The sequence below is a fragment of the Neodiprion lecontei genome, chromosome 2, assembly GCF_021901455.1.
Source record: "Neodiprion lecontei isolate iyNeoLeco1 chromosome 2, iyNeoLeco1.1, whole genome shotgun sequence".
Classification (NCBI taxonomy): Eukaryota; Metazoa; Arthropoda; class Insecta; order Hymenoptera; family Diprionidae; genus Neodiprion; species Neodiprion lecontei.
In genome coordinates this window covers 13,516,902-13,537,330 of record NC_060261.1, presented here as the reverse complement: position 1 = coordinate 13,537,330, position 20,429 = coordinate 13,516,902, and the positions used below count along the sequence as shown (strand labels likewise).

At 36.5% G+C, this 20,429-nt stretch overlaps 4 protein-coding genes across 11 annotated transcripts; 2 read left to right on the top strand and 2 right to left on the bottom strand.

Annotated features, from left to right (window-relative positions):
* Positions 1-3,085: 3,085 nt before the first annotated feature.
* Positions 3,086-9,218, top strand: LOC107227951 (cyclin-Y-like protein 1). Its single transcript, XM_015669279.2, has 4 exons — positions 3,086-4,213; positions 4,285-4,505; positions 4,598-4,884; positions 6,651-9,218. Exons 1-4 carry the CDS (start codon positions 3,982-3,984, stop codon positions 6,937-6,939), a joined length of 1,029 nt encoding a protein of 342 aa, XP_015524765.1. The 5' UTR covers positions 3,086-3,981; the 3' UTR covers positions 6,940-9,218.
* Positions 9,219-9,241: 23 nt separating this feature from the next.
* On the bottom strand, positions 9,242-14,464 carry LOC107227934 (ras-related protein Rab-5C). Of its 6 annotated transcripts, none has more exons than XM_015669240.2 (6): positions 14,328-14,464; positions 11,551-11,719; positions 11,004-11,155; positions 10,385-10,601; positions 10,138-10,263; positions 9,242-9,374 (listed from the first exon to the last, which is right to left on the bottom strand). In XM_015669240.2, the coding sequence occupies exons 2-5, from the start codon at positions 11,711-11,713 to the stop codon at positions 10,151-10,153; spliced, it is 645 nt and encodes a 214-aa protein (XP_015524726.1). In that variant the 5' UTR covers positions 11,714-11,719; positions 14,328-14,464; the 3' UTR covers positions 9,242-9,374; positions 10,138-10,150. The 6 variants fall into 6 exon arrangements, with proteins under 6 accessions (XP_015524726.1, XP_015524722.1, XP_046587940.1 ...); XM_015669236.2 differs by lacking the exon at positions 14,328-14,464 and adding an exon at positions 13,975-14,133; XM_046731984.1 differs by lacking the exon at positions 14,328-14,464 and adding an exon at positions 14,068-14,108.
* Positions 14,465-14,477: 13 nt separating this feature from the next.
* Positions 14,478-17,408, top strand: LOC107227935 (EF-hand domain-containing family member B-like). Of its 2 annotated transcripts, XM_046731980.1 has the most exons (7): positions 14,478-14,613; positions 15,023-15,193; positions 15,358-15,538; positions 15,643-15,772; positions 15,895-16,236; positions 16,754-16,870; positions 17,004-17,408. In XM_046731980.1, the coding sequence occupies exons 1-5, from the start codon at positions 14,521-14,523 to the stop codon at positions 16,091-16,093; spliced, it is 774 nt and encodes a 257-aa protein (XP_046587936.1). In that variant the 5' UTR covers positions 14,478-14,520; the 3' UTR covers positions 16,094-16,236; positions 16,754-16,870; positions 17,004-17,408. The 2 variants fall into 2 exon arrangements, 1 of the variants encoding a protein (XP_046587936.1); XR_006902931.1 differs by lacking the exons at positions 15,358-15,538; positions 16,754-16,870.
* LOC107227948 (pre-mRNA-splicing factor CWC22 homolog) lies at positions 16,111-20,362 on the bottom strand. Of its 2 annotated transcripts, none has more exons than XM_015669275.2 (9): positions 19,097-20,359; positions 18,702-19,019; positions 18,404-18,557; positions 18,146-18,298; positions 17,755-17,981; positions 17,401-17,681; positions 17,228-17,329; positions 16,998-17,158; positions 16,111-16,715 (listed from the first exon to the last, which is right to left on the bottom strand). In XM_015669275.2, exons 1-9 carry the CDS (start codon positions 19,970-19,972, stop codon positions 16,378-16,380), a joined length of 2,610 nt encoding a protein of 869 aa, XP_015524761.1. In that variant the 5' UTR covers positions 19,973-20,359; the 3' UTR covers positions 16,111-16,377. The 2 variants fall into 2 exon arrangements, with proteins under 2 accessions (XP_015524761.1, XP_046587929.1); XM_046731973.1 differs by having other exon boundaries at positions 16,617-16,715; positions 17,002-17,158; positions 19,097-20,362.
* Between the last annotated feature and the right edge of the window lie 67 nt (positions 20,363-20,429).

Here is a 20,429-nt window from a genome sequence, read left to right as displayed (position 1 = left end):
ACAAAAAAAAAAAAAAAAAGAAATAATACTAAGACGTTGAGTGGAAATTTGTTTCATCTACTTTTAACCCATTTCATTAATTCTATTCTACTTTGTGAGATAACAAATGTACACTATTGACAAGCAACGAGCGATTCAATTAATCAACGATTTTGGAATTCGCTGTTATTGTTATTATCACGTCATTGCATATTATTTGGTAGGCATTCACGTGGGCTCAATGAAATTCTCATATCGGCCTACATTGTTGTGGGCGGTCATCTCTCCTCTGCAGTTTAATACGTATAAATATGTATAGTTATACGCCGTTTTACAATTAGCCTAATTTTCTACATCATAGTATGTTATGTACACACGCGTAACTACAAGTTAGGTACTTTTGACTGACGATGAGTAGGTAAACACCGAGTTTCAAAAGTGTCACTATCTCTAGATATTTGTCGAATTACTGGCATATTTCTGTTTACCGTTAATGTGTGAGGTTTTATTATGTGTATGACTATATTATGTCACAATATATATTGAAAATGATATTGTGTCTTCATGAAAATACAGCATTAAATTATAATTTATCTATTTTACACAGACAAGACTTACGTAAGGACTACCTGTTGACTAATTTTTCTATATCCATCTCACGATGCTATTATTTAACAGAGCAAAAATTGTACGTTTCAAAAATATCTCTATAGAAATAAACAACAACAGATTCGAAGCTTTTATCATTGATTGTTATCAGTATTTTACTGAAACATCCTGTACGTTGGTGAATTATCTAATCTTCGCGTGAGTTGAATGCTGGAATAGGCACTACGGTTCCCAAGGCCGCGTTTAACTTAGCCATCGTCGAAATCTCCATACACTATACTGGTTGGAAAGAGATCACTGAAATCGCTGAAAGAGATGCCTTGTAAGCAGCTCAAAAAAGGTAATCGTCATTTAGAAGTTTTTCGAATCTGTGTAGGGTTGGGCGTAAATATACACATAATAAACGTCGCTGGTGCTTCATACAAAAATGCAAGCAAACAGATTATTCAAAATCATGAGATATCAATGACTTAAAACTTAATTTACGTTTCCCATTTTCTGAGTGATATATATTTTATGGAAAGCTCGCACAAATATTTCGAAAAGTTATGATATTATAGAAGTTTCTTATTATCATATCTTCTAATCTTCAACTAAAAATTAGTTCTCAGAATTTTCGAAACCATTCAAAATACAATAAAGTTTTATTTAACATTAATTTAAATTTTTTGTGGTTCTGAATTGTGCCCAACTTAGAGGTACTCTGTGTCTCCTACGTCAGAAATTTTTGATTATGCTGCTTGCTCTCTTATCGTTAGCTTAACAATGGCAAGTTAATAGAAACAAGGTCAGTGCGCATGCGCTTTCATCCCTGACTCAATAGCTCTCTCTTCGAAGCGGAGCCGATCTTTTTCGGACAAACTGAAAAGTTAGACCAGTTAGACCTTGCAGATTGACACAAAATATTTGAATGGAAGCAGTTTGGAAAAAATGTTCCAGTAAATTCAACTGATGGAATTTGATTCATAAATGAAACAGAATATTCTAGTGTACGGATTTTACCTTACTTCAAATTTTTTAACTAGAAGGATGATAAAAATTAAAGAAATTAATTAACTATCGATGCAAAGAAAATTATTTATTAATGATTATATGGATAAAATATACTTCATTAATTCTGACTCGCGAACAAATGTAAGTTTCAATTATGGGTTCATTAGCAATATTCTTGATAATACGAGGAATAGAACAATTTATAGTACAAAATAGTATGTTTTAATATATTTAGTACGACATGCGACATGAGTACTGTTTTGCATCGCTTCCAGGAAGCGCTATATCACCTAAAATACGGCTTTATCAAAGGTTGACATGATTCACACGCAAGGTCTGATTATCAACAGCATTCTTTGAAGCTTTGTAATAGCTAACACGACCTTAAATCAAATGGAAATGCTATTGTTTATTTAGGAGTGTTACATAACTTATACGTAGAAGGCGTGTCACGTTCTGTTCACCACTTGAGTGTTTAATATTGCAGCTCATTGCAGTAAAATAAAGTAACATAGTTTTAAAGCAGTAAAAAGATATTATATGATAGACGTTATAAGTAACCAAAATCTCAGGAGTTCGGTTTATCAAAACTGTTCTATACTTGGTCTACACGCCAGACTTAACTTAGCCGACTAAACAACAAGCATACTTTGTTGCGTCTACACGCTGTACTTAAATATCGATAGATATCGGAATAATCGACTCCGAGAAGAAAAGGGTTTCATCATTACCGAAAACCTTCCTTTTCTTTCTGCCGTCGTTTATTGTTGTAGATCTAAAAAATGATTTAAAGTGATAATAGAAACATAACGGTGCACCATGCAACCATTTCTTATTCATCATTAGTGACCGGCTGAAAGCTAAACGAAATAAAGTTATAATACGATTACGAATATATGGAATCATGTATTTGAAGTGAATGGCAATTTTTTTTATCACTTACCTTTTTACAAATCAAAATTTACACTATTTTTTATCAGCTTCTTACCTTGGTAAATAATTATGATCGACCAATACTATTCATATCTATCGATATTACCAAGCATATCGGGGGCTTAATCAGGCTCTGAAATGAGTTTAACCTCCGCCGCGCGGCTATGAGTGCGCACGTCTACACGACAACTTCAGCCTGTCTGAACTTACCGAGTTAAACCGCGTGTGGACCAGGTACTACTTCCAGTAACTCATATAGTTAGACTCGATAGTTAGATACAGGTCCGCTTTATCGGTTCTTCGCTTTCGGATGTATTCCGAAATATACTTCCAGTACTGCCGACCGTGACGTCACGCAGTCAACTGCGAACTGCGTTCCATTTTTACTTCGAGTTGCCAGTCGCAGTAAAATCGGAACGCTACACCGAGGACGCGGCCATCTCTCAAGTACTGCAACTGCCTCACATCCCAGGCCGCAGAAGTCGCAGTCAACAATGTCACAAATTTCATGACGTCACTGACAGGCGGCAGTAAGCTGTCGCGCAATTTCGGTACGCGGTTGCTAGTACTTGCAGTACTGCGAGTATATTTCGGAATACACCCTTGATTATGACCCTCATCCGAGCGTTTTGATTGGTACAGAGTATATATTCACTGCGGAATAGCTGCCCAAATCCAATCAGATCATCTATTCAACACTTCGATAAAGGATGGCGGCGAAAATGGGAGTAACCGACCGGACTCTGTTCAACTCAACCAGTTAAAAATGCTATTAGACTATTCGTACAGCCGTCGAAGTTTCGCAGATAACAAACCTCTCCCCCCCGTGTCGAAATTGTGTATACAGACTGATTCGCATCCCCGCGGTTCATGAAAAGCGGTGTTTAATATTGTTCTAAGAGAACGTGTTTACTATGCGCAGTAAAATGATACTAGCGAGGATCCGATGAGGTACTCAACCTCAAAAATTGCCGGCAAGTGTTCGCAGCAGCGTTAGGCGTGTCACAGTTATTGGAGCCGTTTACAATTGGTTACATCTGTGTGTGTACACGATATATATACATATATTTTTTATATTGTAACTTCTGCTCGTTTCATCCAAAGTGTGCCAAACAGAAGTCTTGAGACAATTACCGGACTCAGTATCAATGAGCGTTGAATAAATAAGTTTTACGAGACTCGGTAAGTGGTCGCGATGAAAATCAACGGAATGTATTTTGTCGCCCGTGTCACCATCATCATCACCACGACCCGCATCAGCTGATCGTGTCAAATTGACATGTAGATTTAGTTTGTCAAATTATGTCTAATCCTTGTGCGCTACGAGCATTTACCTCCTCAATGTTTTCGTGAAGGGAGTGAAAAGAACGAGTAGAGAAAACGGTATAGAGAATAAGGAGATATTCGTGAGATCGTCGGTCGTCGAGATCGTCGTGAGATATTAAAAAATTAGAAAGCTATCAAGTTATGGGCAATAAGAATAGTTGCTGTGTTTACGCAAGCCCTCAAACAGGGCGGAAGGAATTAGGGCGTGAGTGCGGAGGCAGAGGGCTAGAGGAACATCTTCCAGAGGGTGAAATCAGTGCGAATAACTTGCAACATATAAGCGAGCGTGAACCAGAAGATTGGGACTCGGACCCATCGCTACATCCATGTGCAGGCACAATTTTTATGGAGCGATCTAAACAGGCAATTGAAAGTGAGTTTTATTTTTCTATAATTCTGTGTCAATCTGTACGTCGCTACACTGAATTGTTCTCAATTTTGCAGATGGAATGGTTAGGAAAAAAAGTCAGCACCAAATTGCTGACACAAGGACGTTGAAGAAAAGCAGCAGTTGTAGCACCATCTATCTTGATGATAGTACCGTTTCGCAACCCAATCTTAAAAATACCGTTAAATGTGTCGCGTTAGCTATATATTATCACATTAAGAATCGAACGTCGCAACGTCAAATCGACATATTCGATGAAAAACTTCACCCACTTACGGTGAAAGACAATGCTATGAGTACTTTTAATACAAGTACTAATCTATTTGGTTATTCAAATTGCAGGTGTGTTAACTGAATTTTGTGTTTCAGAGAGATGGTGTTTCTGAAGACTATCACAGACATAATCCAGAGCATAAGCAAATATACAAGTTTATTAGAACATTGTTTAATGCCGCTCAGCTCACAGCTGAATGTGCTATTATAACACTAGTTTATCTAGAACGGCTTCTCACTTATGCCGAAGTTGACATAACTCCTGCTAATTGGAAGCGAATCGCACTTGGTGCCATACTTTTATCTTCCAAGGTGTGGGATGATCAGGCAGTGTGGAACGTTGACTATTGTCAAATACTTAAAGATATCACTGTGGAAGACATGTACGTACTTATACCATCACATTACTCGATTCTAAATGCATAAATTCGTTTAATCTAGAAATCTGAAATATCACATCGCAAAATACAATACTTGTGTGCATATTAGGGGTAAAAATATAGAAGGATCAGAAAATAGAAGGTTTATAATATCAAATTTTAAAGGAAGCAAAAGGCATTTTTTTCGCACTAAGAAATAGAATAGAAAAAATGCATTAAATTCTAGAAGTTGACTGATCTGCTTCACATGGAATAACAGGAAAGTTTCTCTTTAATGTTTTGGCCCACGCATACATGTATAGAATACATGGATGTATATTTCCCATTTAATAACTCATCGAAGTCTTGTGTGGTTAAATTTAATGCACAGTAAAACACTACAATCCAAATTGTTGAAAGAAAACATTGAAAGTTTCAAGTTAGAATCACTCTGTAGGTGATGTGAGCCACTTAAGTTACCTTAGCGTGACTTGCAGATTTTGCTGAATCTTCGCATACTAATAGAGCAGTTATAAATAATATAGTATATATTTTTTCGTGTTGGCAATGGTTCAGCTTTGAGGGTGAAACAGCCCCTATTATTTGTCAACTTGTGAAAGAATTGCCGAATAACTTGAAATTAAGGCATTGAAAAATAGTATATTGTATGCAGCTATGTTAACTCCAATATTCGACGTACGCGATCGTAGCACTTGCCTTCGATTCGTGCCGCCAACTTCACACTTTTTAGAAATTGTCCAGTTTTCACATTTGTAACACAAGATACTGTGTATGAGAGCTGTAATAACACGAGTCAGATATCGCGGATCTGCACATGCGACATACGTTATCTGTCGTAAGAGCTGTGAAAGGAAGTTAGATTTGAGAAACACCAAAGGTGCCACTCACAGTGCGTGAAATTGGGATCAGGTAATTTACACTCAATGACGCAGTGTGTAATATTGAATTATTTGAAAGAGCACATGCGCCAAAGAAAACCCTAGTATGTAAAACTGAACATCTCAGTTGTGTGCATATACCGTTGTCTTATCGCACTATTCGGAAATTAGGCACTTCAAGCAGCATGCTTCAAAGGCTTTGAAATCCGAACGTTCCAATCAGGTGGTGGAAAAAGAATTACATATGTTAGTTACAGGAATTGAAATAATATTTTTAGTTACAGGAACGCAAGATGAAATTTTACACACCCGTGTGTGAAATCTTACGTCCGTTTAACCCTTTCTGCCCTATCGGTGACTGTAGTCACCCAACGCCCGACGCTCGCTCTGTCCGAGCGGTGACTATAGTCACTCAATGCCTGACGCTCGCTCTGTACGAGCGGTGACCATGGTAACCCAACATTTGACGCTCGTTATGTACGAACGGTGACCATGGTAACCCAACATTATGTTATAATTTTTTAAGCATTTTTTTTACGAGCGACTGCACTAGCTCTGCGTAAGATAGCGTGGGATTGTGCGTCTGACGGGCGCTTGCAGTTGTTCCGCAAGTACGGACGCCTGCCGCGACTGCTCGATCAGCGGGGACGGCGCGACGTAGAATGCGTCCGTACCGAAAGGGTTAATGAACATCTGTTTTTGCACGAGTATGCATAAGTACGCGATTTTGTTTGTTTATTTTACCCTCTAAACTGAGCCATTGCCTGTATAAAAAAATATATGTCGAATCTTTGTGACTAGTCTACAAATATGACAAGTTTCAACAAAATCGATGAGTAACATTTGTCCATATATTCCCAAAATAAAACCAGCTTCTGAATTTTGTTGCAGGAACGAATTGGAAAGGCAGTTTCTGGAAATGCTACAATTTAATATAAATGTCCCTTCAAGCGTGTACGCAAAATACTACTTCGACCTCCGCACGCTTGCAGAGGCTAATGAACTAACATTCCCTAGTGAACCGCTTAGCAAAGAGAAGGCACAAAAGCTTGAGGCAATGTCCAGGGTATACGAAGACAAAGTAACGGCAGAAGTATTACGTAAGGGTATTAAAAAATGGTCCAGTTTGGACAATGTGTGTATAGGTGGACCGAGACGTAGCATTGCTATCCTTTCTTAAAACCATTATGGCATATAATGATGCTTCTACACTTACACTTTGGACGAATTAAGTGCGTACGTGGAAAAATGCTCAAACTGTCTCTCCTTCTCTCTCTCGACGTTTGTGGCGGTTAAATCTGCTTTGAACGAGTAACAATTTCACCCCAGTTACCTGAACCACTACCCAAATGCACTAAATTGGTTGTATAATTTATTCCCCATAGGCATATTCGATTAAGTTGCATTTGAAATATCGACTGAAACTCGTTAATCATTTTTCAGCGGCTCTAGATTCCGTTCTGAAGTGAATGTGTAGAATCTCCATTTATACAGCTTTTCAATCTTCCATCCATTGCAAACTATGTAGCAATTTTTCTTTTACTTCATGCTTCATCCTGCCACCAATATGATATGTAAGAGCTTATGCTCCTAGAAATAAAACAACATTGTGATATTCAACTGTCATAATAAGATTTAAAAAAAAAAAGGAAAAAAATATGTAACTCTAAGCATTTATATTATATTATCATTAGGAGAACTTATACTTGTTTTGTCGCAGATTTTAATCTAAAAGAAAAATGTAAATCTAATCGTATGCTTTGAACAAGCAAAGGTAGGTGACCAATAGAATAGTGTTATAAATTCAACAAGATCCTAATATAATCATCTGCACAGTTTTGGTGCTCTTCAAGGTATATTTTATAATTTGTGATATTAAATTTGGATAATCTTCAATGAGCCAAAGTAGCGGGAACCATTTTTGACAAGCAAACTTATAAACTTTTTGACGAAAACTCACATCAACGTCAGATTCTCCCTAAACTTAACACTGTTTTCTTTGTTAATTTCCCATATTTCTACACATTAATCTAATGAATTTACCCCCATCATGTGATGATCCTGTAAACTGCCATTTTATACATGTAATTTTTGTTCGTTTTCAATCAAATTGAATCATCAATCAGTGAATGTAATTGAATTCGTTATACATATTATACATTTGTCCCTTTGTAGGATACACCATCATTTTAATGGTCCACTATACGCATCATTCACATTGGATATATTACAACATTTTTTGAATTGGGATCACATCATGTTTTTATAGTATTAGTCAACGACGAATAAGAATGAGAAACCGTTGAAGGTTTAAACCTTGCATAACGGTTGAAAACAATTCCACATAAAAACTATTAGATGAAAGTTATAATTATATATGTAAATATATACATTTCTACTTTATTGTATTGGAAAGAAACGATTTCATATTGCTTGAAGTCTAGTAATAAAAATTAGTAATAAAAAATGTACCTGCCTGTATTTTAATATCACACCACAGTGTGTCATTCAACTTCGTATTTTATATTGTGAAAAAAATGAAAAATTCGAATATTCGTTTTACTGATCTAAGAAAGAAGTAAATATGTGCCGAATTATATGCATATATATCGACTCATGTTGAAAAATTACGAATAATATATACAATTATATACGCATTTCGTCTGTATGTAAGCATTTTATGGCAATCATGTACAACACTTATGTTTACAGAGCTGACGCCTATATAACTAGAGTATGACAGAATTTGCCCTAAGTGTTTTTTGTTTTACCTTGACTGTGAAAATAACGAGTGCTTCGAAGAAGAATTTGGAATACGTGAAAAATGAAAAAAAGGTAATTAGCTGAGAACCATATTGTTTATAATTAAGTGTAAAGTTTTAATAAATTATCCTCAGAGCTACATAATAGATATAATAGTAATAATAATTTTATATATGTATATGATAAAAAGCACACACGCATTGCAAAATCATTATATTCACAAGTTTATTTTCATCCTCGTATAATAATTCATAATTTATCATGATGTTTATCTTCTTCCAATCAAATTAATATACAATATATTTTATATCAATATTAGAATAGATAATAAGTGTTATATACGATACGATCTAATAAAGAAAGTTTTTTATAATAATATATTATATAGCAGCAGGAATGGCTCCCCACTATCTTACATGATTTTGCGTGCCCAAATCGTCGTCGGTGTTATTACCATTTATGTAATTATATTATTATTATTATTACTATTACTTATTACATGTATCATATCACCTATATGATTTATTATCATTATTATATAATGTATTTTATTTATATATATTTATATATTTATAACGAACACCACCCATTACTGCTAGTATTACGAATGGGAATTAAAACACCGCCTGCTTTCAAGCCTTAAACAACAATGCAGGATGTTGCTGAAAGTTGTAGTAGAGACCCGTGCTACGCTGATCGCTCGAGCAAAAATGTCTGTGTCTATACATCCCATTCTTTATAATTTAGTAGCATTTCCTCGTGTTTCTGTTTCTTTTTTTTTCTATCATCCCACTCATTTGCAGACACATTCACGCTGTGTGTTTGTTTATCTTTCCTGAATATGGTACATATCTGCAATTAGACATCAATCGTAGATTCCACGTATTCCATAACAATTTACCGATTACGAGACATTGAACAGTACCCGTTTATTTGTGAAAATACCGACAAGGACCGTAATATATACTGATAGATCTATTTTTCAGTAAAAACAATATTTCCGCCTACCGCAAATCCCCGTCGCAAATGGATAAAAAAAATTTGGATTTGAACGTTTTTGCCCTCTGCAAAACATGTTATATAGTAGTTCATAGGATGTTTGAAGAAAAAAAAGTTTACTCGATTAGATATGTTAATATTTAAGCAAGCTGGGAATTGTCCATTGAAACAACTGTACATAGAAGAATTAAAATTTTATTTGTAATAATGAAAACTTGACAGCTTACGAGGTGCTGCTGCAATATAAATGGTATATAAGGAGTACCATTTGAATACACTCATTACTTTTGAAGATTGATCGCTATCCATTTATAAATAATAGTCACTGTGGCGATAAATTCTTGACAACCTGTTTCACTATGCAATTCATTGAGATTTGACTGAGGATAATTTTACAAGTTTTTCAATTGGAGAGAAAGAAGCTTTGTTGTTACACGATTGAACAAGTTCAAATCCATCTTAATATAAGAATTATATTACAAAAATGTATCTAGTTAACATAAATGCAATGTACAAATAAATTTTCCGCTTGCTTTGTAGGATTCCAAGAGGCATTAAACCTAACAGCTACAACAAAAATATGTAACAAATTAATATTATCATACATTACACGTACTGTTTGTGAAAAATCACTTGCAGCAGTTGCTAGTGGTTGTCTTTTGTCCTTCTACTTCAACTAATCGACGACCTTGACCACTGGTACCTGCACTGCCGGTTTGTTCATTCTTTGGAAGCTTCTTAGCTGAAACATTTTGCAAAGCAGTCACTTGCAGGTTCGTCAATTTTCGTTGACTGTCAAAAAATGTCGATCTCGGTGGGAGATTAAATCAACTAATTTTTGGGTATATTAGAAATGAAATTACCGATAGCTAAGAATATATCGTTGACGTTCATGGCAGTTTTTGCAGACGTCTCCATGAACAGGAGACCGTTTTCATCTGCGTAAGTCTGGGCCTCGTCGAACTCGACGACTCTTTTGTTACCCAGATCAGACTTGTTACCTGCGAGTGCTATAACTATGTTTGGGCTCGCTTGCCGTTGAAGTTCCTTCACCCACGTTGTAGCACGTACGAATGTATCCTAATATTGATATAAAATTTAGTCAATTGGCATACCGAATCTTGTATTGAAAACCCATTGAATTAAAAGTAAACAGAATGTCAGATCTCCCTGTTTTACCCACGAATCCAGCAAATCATGTTTGACTGTTCTCCCCACTCCTGACCTACAAAATCTCTCTAAACTTAGGAAAATCATGGCGCATACGGTCAAAATTATCTTTCATGATTGGGGAAAGTTGACAAAAAATACTGTCAATATACTCGCAGCTGATTGTGACTCGCTTTGCAGTTACAGCACTCTGGACTCCAGAACTGAACACTTTATCATAGCGCAAATATAGTTTTCCAAAGTTTGAAGCGATCTTATCAACAAAGATAGAACTTGAAGGTCCGACATCCTCTTAATAAACATGAGTAATACCTGATTTGTTATATCGTAAACAACAATAGCTGCCTGTGCACCGCGATAATACATTGGAGCAAGACTATGATAGCGTTCCTGTCCTGCTGTGTCCCAAATTTCAAACTTAACAGTCGTATCGTCCAAACATACGGTCTGTGTTAGAAAAGCAGCTGAAAATTAAACGTGTCATTTGAGATCTGACGGAAAAAAAATAATAATTTGCGAAACGGTGTAACAAATAATTCCTAATGTCTTTTTTCCGAAATTTTTCACGCATTTTGAATTGTCACAGAGCGTTAAAATTAGGGATATTATAAACACCCTAAAATTTAAATCGCATTAATATTTTGTTATTGCAGTAGTAATATGTGAAATGGCTTATGCGGAAAAAATAAACATTCTGTAGCCATGATTCCAAAAACACCATAGGTCAATCAACACGATAACCTAAGTCCAGATAAAACGACGGATCGACGTATTGGTCCAAGCATATGATTCCGAAATTGAAAATGCACATTGTCATACTTTCAAGCAATATATAAATCCTGCCACATTTATTACTCACCTCCTATCGTACTTTCTTGATATTCATGAAACTGACCCTTAACAAACCTAAGTACCAGACTAGATTTGCCTACTGCAGATTCTCCAAGTAACACCAATTTAAACTGACAAATTTTTCCTTGCGTGGAACCGTTTGGCCTTTGGGCCGTACTCCGGCTAGCCATAGTGACCTGCATCAAGTTAAACGTGATTTTCATTATTCAAGTGGTCAATCAATTGATTGCTTTGTCATTTCATCTACTGTAATAGTGTTAGATCGATGTAACCTTAAGTATAGTAGTTTCCAAACAGTATCGATCACGCAATTGATAACTATTCAGATTCATCAATGCAAAAAATGTAATCGTGGATTGATATTAATTGGAAAGAATGAAGTTTTTAAAATCAAAATACCAGTTGAACCTTTCGTCTGCAGATGGGGTTAATTTGAGCCCAACTTTTTCTTTGTACTTGAATAGCACTAAATGGTAGTATAAACATCGAGCATGATTTTCGATGGTTACATTTTGATTTATGCAAATCTGACTGAGATATTCAAAGCCAGATATTGTCTGGAGTCAGATTGCCCCATATGCAATCGATGAGTCGTGGCGTAGGTGTGCAGACGAAGGATTGATACGAGAGTCGAACTCAATCGAGCATTCGAAGCTTTAATCAACATTTTTCTAAACTGGGATAAATTATTTCTGCCTAATCCGATCAGTGAGAAGAATAATGGAAATGAAAAGCATCTTCAATAGGCGATCACCGCCACTTGTTAGCAATTATCAGGAACTGAAAATGTGTAGACAGAGGAGAATTGCAAAAATAAAGGATGCGTAATTAATACCAGAATATAAACCAGATAAGAATGTGTCTGATTAAGTGACCGTGAAGTGTGTAAACCTATGACAAACATACACAGAGTAGCAGTAACTCAAGGCCTGAATATAACAGCAACAATTTTTCAGAAGAGAGAGAAAAAAATACAACCTAATAATAATAATATTACTTATAGAGCACTTTGAACTCGTCAGACAATGACGGTGACGGCAATGAATCCGATGACAAATATTGTTATTAATTTCATTATCTCTTTTATCTAATATGGAACTGTCATTCAAAAAAAAAAAAAGGAAACAGCCTTCCAAAATCAGGAGTACTATATTCGCTTTTGTTAAAGGAGAAATCGAATGACCATGGAAAAATTGAAACTGAAAAAAAAAGAAACGATTGTAAGTTCATTATTATCATTATTATTATTATTAAATATAAACCGCACTCTTCAAGTATATATTGTATATAAGTATATAACATAATACTGTAATTTCATTAGTAAACACAACTAATAGAAGAAAACAAGGTATTATTGCGCGAACGCGGTGACGATACACGACCTACCATGATGACGACCATTCAAGAAGGGCGAGAGGGGGAAGTTAATAGCCACGAAGAAAGAAGAGAAAAGTGACGGTGGAAAGGAAATGAAGTAGGGAGAGAGGGGAAGGGAGAAAGAGGAGAGATAGTAAAATGAGAGTGTGCAATGGAAGAAGGGAGGAGGTGATTAATTTTCATGTATATCGTCAGAGCATATTCCCCGGCGACATTAAACTCACGCGAGCTGGCCTCGAATTTCGCAAAACTGAGTGATCTCAAACCACTGCGATCACTACCCGAATTGATACAGCACTGAGCAACAGACATGCCTGATGCGACGGTTACCGCCTCCCGCGGAATGTCACCACTGTGTTAATGATAAAAGAGGTCTGCCGTCATATAACGCACATATTCAATTACCCAGAGGAGAGGAGAACACGAGCCGATACAAGCGAGGGACCGAAATCATGGGTGTTGTTATCGGTGCCGCGTCACTGCCTGAACGGATCAACAGACCGACAGTAGGAAAACATTCGAATGTAATATTCGGGTCTCCGACTGCACAACTTGACTAATATTCCAGCTATCAGGATAGCGATAGATAATATGAAAGTAAATAAGCACGCTCATTGTACCCTTTGCTATGATTGACGTATGGTTTATGCTCGCCGTCTAGATAAATACACACAAATACGCGTAGGGAATTGCGTGACAGTTCCTAGTTGTCTTTGACGTGATAGTTTCGCGAACGAATTGAGTCCGCTGATTAGCGATCAGGCTTGGCAGTTGACTTACGGGAGAGTTATTATTCTTACAGGCAAACTGGCGCATACGTGCAATAAAAAAAAAAGGAAAGAAAAGAGGAAAAAATTGCGAATGATGTACGACGTAGAGCGGACGGTAGGAGAGATTATCTCGGGCCTAACCTACGTTAACGGGATACGACGAATGACACTGAGAACCCACACGCACACAATAATTATTATTTCGTCGACACAAGATGATTATAATGATTGTGATTATTATATTGGGCAAACTAGAAATGTAATATTTTAACCATACAAATTACCCAAGAGACTTTTCCAAACCGCGTATAAAAAGGAATGCAAACGAGTTAATAACTGTGGGATATTTTTCGTGATATATTTCCAACTTCACTTCCCTTTTCCTTTTACACTCGCTTGAGCAGCGCACCCTCTACTATTCCCGAACATCTCAGTCAAAATGGCCGTTGCCAATCTACCAATCGTCATCTGACATAAATCAAACTGTTACTTGCACGGTAAGATCGTGTTACAGTAAGAATGGACTCTATGTATGAGGTGTGAAATAAAATTAAGCATGTTATAACGTGGTTTAAAATGTCAACGGTATATCTTCAACCAGTGTTGATTATTAATATGAACCGGATTTGACTATTACCTTGGGAAAATGTCCAGAATTCCTTTGTTTGTAAGGTGATTAGATGCGACCAGGATATGTGACTCGAATTGCTACTCGCACAACATACATAATATAACACAGAGTGGAATAACTAAAATGTTAACATAAATTACTCAGCACAGTAACAACTTATAACATAACCGAATAATAGGAATAAGATTCCGAGTCGAAAATGGCAACGGAAATATCAGCGATGCGATACGAAGACGTGCGAAAGCAGATTGGACACTATGCCAAGATGGATTACCATCCAGAGATAAGGCCTGTACGTTTGCTTGCCTTGTTTCAAACTCGCTAAAAACTCCTGTTCTGTTGCCCAGAACATTGAACGTGTCACGTTCACCTGATAATTAGTGACGAGTATTGTCAACTACGAACTCTTGGAATTTTATACATTTATTGCCACTTGTTTAATATTCATTATGACCGTCAATTGAAGACGGATAAAGTCCTATTTTTACCGACTGAGTTATGTTCGAATGCACATGCCCTTAATTAAATATCTTCAGCCAACGACATTGCCTATTACAGATTCTGGTTGTGGGGGCAGAACTTTTTTCATTTTCCGCATGAACAATATCTTGGAATTTTGTAATAACCATAAGAAAAAACAACGTTTCAAATGCTGATCTTTGACGTGTCATGCGGCTTTATTAAATACTTATTTACTGTAGGCTGGAACTGTGATTTTGGAAGATGGATTGGAAACGTGTTTTAAAGATTACAAACTCCAAGACAGTATTGATGCATTGAAATCTAAATTGCATATTACTGATAAAAGAGAAGACGATGGCTTCAATCATCAATTACCGATTGGTACTGCCGACCTCGGCACTCACACTGGAGTATGTACCAGGGCAATTTATGTTCTTCAGCTTCTTCGCCGATGATATGAGAGCTTTTCTATTTAAACCAACCACGTTGGTCCAAGCGACCTTTTTCTCTGATATCGGTGATATATGTTATAGAATTTTGAAAACTTTCTGAGCTTTTGATCCGTTATATCAAGGTAAAAACCTGTTTGGAAATGACTAAACGGACACCGTTTCAATTGCTAATCTGTGAGCTAAGAGATACAGCTATGAACAGTTACTGGAAAAAAGAAGTTGGTAAAACTTCAGGCCAAAAATCAAATTTACCAAACGGCGTTGACCCTGTTACAACAATTTTTGGAAAACGCACTATGTCCAGTAACTTTCTTTAGTCATAAGCATTCGAAATCATTTACATATATTATTGGAAATTCTGACATTAGAATAAAAAAAATTTAGTCATTTGCGTCACAATATTTTAGATGGTACAGCAGCAGAATTGGTAAATCCTCGAAAAACTGTGACTGAAGTTATTTTAGCTTCTCGCATTGGCCATCGACTTTACAGGAAAAGTCACAATAATTATGATGTTTCTGAACAAATCAATCGAAAGTGAGCATTCTGTTGGAATTTTATTGCCACAAAAAATAGCGTTACTGATATTTTAAATAGATGGAATATGTTTATGATTTCCTTGCTTTAAATGATTTACATGTAATTGTTATTTACGACAGATATGTTGAGCCATTCAATAAAAATTACAAGTATGGCAAGAAAAATAGAATCGATAAAGAGGGTAGTCAAGTTAAGCAGTCGATGAGGTGGTTCAAGCAAGATGTTGCATCAATCGTTAGTAACCTCCAAGCAGACTTTATCAACAGGACTCATGCTCCTCTTGGTCGTTCAGTGTGCCATACACCTGAGGCGTATTAAAACTTTTGCATTTTGGGATTTTGGAGACAAATCAGAAGTTGAAACGTGATCATTTCCGGAGGGGTTAACCTTTATTGAATTCAACTGAATTCATTCAAAGTTTATTAACCCCATGAAATCGACTAAATAACAGGAGTGTCAAGGTATTTTTTTTTTTATTCATAATAGAGAATATCTGTTCAAATAAATTCCCAGTATGTTGATGCGTTAGAGGCGAAATATACAGCCAACGAGATATTGTGATTCATTATTTGTTACATTATAAAAATTACTGTCATTATTCACTAATCCTTATGCCTTCTATGCCTATTATTTTTGTCCTTGTGCGTGTTTGTCCGATCGTCACTTTCCCTGTCCCATTCTCCATGCCGATTTGGTTTGGTTGATCGTTTTGATTGACTCAATCTATCATTAGGCGTTTTATCGCTATTCCTGCGCCCTTCATTTGTCTCGTGAGTGCTGCTAATACAGTTTCTATCAGTTTCTATATCCCAAACATCTTTCACGATTGATTTGTTTTTTAGTTTCTTTTTTGTCACTCGCGTTTTGTTTTTCTTCTTCTTTTTTTGGGTTTTTTCTTTCGCAGATTTCTTTTTCCGATGGTCGTCAGATTCAGAAGAACCTAGGAAATATAGATTTTTTTTCTTTCCTTTTTTACAGCAAGAGTGAAGAGTTACGAAAAATGACAAAAAAATTTCATTTCTTTACCTGACTTGTAAATTACTAAAAAACGAGTGGTCCACTGGTTTTTCCAGAAAAAAAAATTAGCAGTTTCAGGTACCGACTTTGGCATGAAATTCTAATCCCCCAAATAATCAATTTTAAGTTGGAAAATTTTAAAAATATACATATTCGCAATTTTTGCGATTGTAATCATTATTTAGAAATATGAAAAATTTCGTACTTGCAGTCTCGGATGATGATGACGACGACGATGAACTCGACGAGGATTCGGAACTAGATGAAGATGAACTGCTGGAACTAGACGACTCTTTTTTGTCTTCAACAAATTCTGGCACTACAGCTGGCTTCGGACGCGATTTCAAGTGTTCTCGTAATTCATCCCTGAAATTACAGCATTCATATAGAAAAATATTGTTGGAATTTCAATTAGTAAAAATGAATATAACTTACGTAAGACCACCCAGACCAATGGAAGTGAAAAAATTGATAGCAAATCTTGTATTCTTTGGATCATCTCGTGGAAATAAACCCTCGAAGGCTCCTTGCAAAGTCCTTTGAATCAAAAAAACAGTTTCAAATAGAAGAAGTACAACACATCAATATCTAATAAAGACATTACTTACACATCTTTCACACGCTGATTTAATTTTGAAAGTCCCATATACTCGGATAATTCTTGGAATAAAATTTTTATGAAGATACGACTAGAGCTGGTAGTATCTTCTTCATTTAATTTTATGCAAGATAGAACCTCCCAAGAAATGGAATCAGTGAACAACAAATGAGCAAAGAATTTGGACACGTTACGTAGTTTGTTGGTGTCCAAACGATGTATTGTATCGTACGAATCGATGAAAATTTGTTCAAACGGCGTCACGTAGATTTTGTTAATCGCGCAAAATCGCTGAAAAAGCAAGTCATTCAATCAAAATACAGATGTTTCACAAAACATTGAGCAACCGCTAAGAAGCACTTACCCCAGCTAAGAGACCAAAGAATTTCTCATATGTCCTCATCTCTGCGCAACAGTCCAGGAACATGTGACATAGTTCAATTTCTTGCCCAGGCTTCAGCTGCATCTTCATCAATTTGTGCGCACATTCCTCAAAGTCGAGAGAAGAATGAATAGTTAAATAAATCGTTCTGCGCAACGCTGTTAAATTAGTTTCAGTGTTGTCGACTATAACATCTTCCTTTGCTTCTCCTGAAAGAATCCGTTTTACTTTATTATATCAAATATTACAGAATTTGAGGGACTTTTAATAAGGTAGGAAATAGTCACTGATATTATATTTTGGAAGGAATTACGCCTTCATCTCCACAATTACAAATTCCATCACAAATACATGTATCTGAAAATCAAGTTACCTGTGATATTACTATCTTCCTCGTCAGAGGAGTTATCTTCTTCATCACCATCAGAACCATCTGAACCGCTACTGTCAGTATCAAGAATCTCTTTGCTCAATGCTTTATATTTTTCCTCTGTTGCAATGTAGTCCGGATCGAACTTGAAAACGTCTATGAGAAAAAAAAATTGATAGATGCCACATTTTGAAATGTCATGTTATAGCTATGCCGACAATTATGAAGTCAATGCAAGCCGTATATTTGTGCAAGTCTTACTCAGTACATCTTGAGGGTCAGTTGCTTCGTCCAAAGTCACAAGGTGAGTAAACTGGTTATCCTCTTCAACAAGGTCAAGCTCTTCATTCACAGCCTCGTGATCTTTAAATCCGTCTTTTCTAATTTGGAATATAACTTCTATCATATATTGTACCTGAAATATGTTCAAGTCAGTGGTGAAATTTAATTAAGAAACTATGCAGCATAATTAAAGTAAAATGGAACATCCTTAATAGATCATAAAATATTGAAACCAAACTAATGTCAACGTTTTATGATTTCAGGTGTTTCTACCTACTCTTTTATCCAGCTGTCCTTCATGTAAGATGTTGCGAAGCATTTCAAATATTGCCTCGATCCCTTTCTTGGAAACCTCTGTGAGTTTCATGCCACATTCTTTCAAAAATGCGATGGCAACTTCGACGGAGTCATCAGTTGGCGTCTCTACTAGTAAAGTTAGTATTTCCAAAGCTAAGATTTCATGGGCAACACGCTGGTTGACCAAATGGGCAACAAACGTGGCCGAAGAAATGCACTGAGCTTTATCATTACGGCGAAATCCACGCTTGAACTGTATGACTAGACGCTTGAGCAACAATTCACCAATATTAGGGAACTGAAAAAGAAATGATGTGAGCATTTCAGAATAATATTAAAAAAAGGAAACCAACATCAATAATATAAATCATGTACTTTTGAATTGATCACAGCAGTAAGTGCTGCATAGATAGGTGTGAAAGTAGGGGAGGCAGCTTGAGCCTGAATAATAGATCTCGCCAACAGGCCTCGACCTCTGACAATGTTCTCGTGTAACAATTCTCTAGTGATTAATCCGATATTGCTGGTGTTGACTTTATTAATGTATCCATGAATGGACTTTTTCAAGGCTTCCCAAGATATCCGCTGGTATGCAGCTCCCGATTTGTCAGTGATCTCAGCCTGCATCATGCGGAGTTTGGCTGGTGGAATGTAAGCACCACCAGTTTTCGATGTCAGAAGATCCACCGTTCGCTTTTGCGCTGGTGTAATTTTTTCTCGTTCATTTTCCACCGTGATCTGATTCTTTTCAGCACACGCGACATCCTCATCATTTTCTTTATCGTCGTAGCGACGTTTGGGTGATTCATTCCTCTCCTCGTGACGACCGCCATAAAAACGCTGTCCTATTCTTTCTTGTTTATTGGTCGGATACTTGTTCCAGTACTGATCGCTCCAATATCTACGTAGTGAACCATTGTCATTCGAGTCATGACCCTTTCGATACGATCTATCATTCTCATCTGTGGCTGTTTGCCTGTCGTCTTCACTTCGACGAGTTCGTTCCTTGTCATTCCTATGTCGTCTCCTGTCTCTATCTCTGCCATTTCTGCTACTGTTGTTGCTCCTGTAGTATTTAGAATCACTTCTCTCCTTTCGCCTACTGTGACGATCACTCTTATCTTCATAGTCTGAACCATCGTTCTTACGTTTACTTCTCCTCGAACGTTTATCGTGTTCAGTTTCATCGTCACTGTTTATCGATGGCGAACACCTCTTGTCAGGTTTGGCTTTCATTGTGTTCTCAGACATAATGAATTATTACCAATTATCACATCAATAATTACTATGAATAAGAATATTGATTGAAAAATTTATGACATTAAGCAGCGCGAATTTTATTTCTCTGTATTTAAAAAAAAAAATTGCTGTTTATAGTGCACTCAAATCAATAAAAATATGTAAGTTCGGACCACAAGGCTCATTATTGCCACAAGACACATGGAACCATTAACCCCAAAAAACTTGTAGTACAAAATGTCAGGTCGGAGCGCTGTGCGCGTAGTTTCGAACCACTCTAGTCGTGCTCTAGTCGATCCAGCCGCGCCGGTATTACGATAAACTCGTATGCCAATGAACGGGGTAAAACCATGTATACCACGCGACAAATACGTTTACTGCAGCAAGACCACAGATCATAATTGATCCAAGTTATACACACTAGGTTTGTTCGTGCTAGCTACACTCTACACTCACAAGTGTAAAAAGA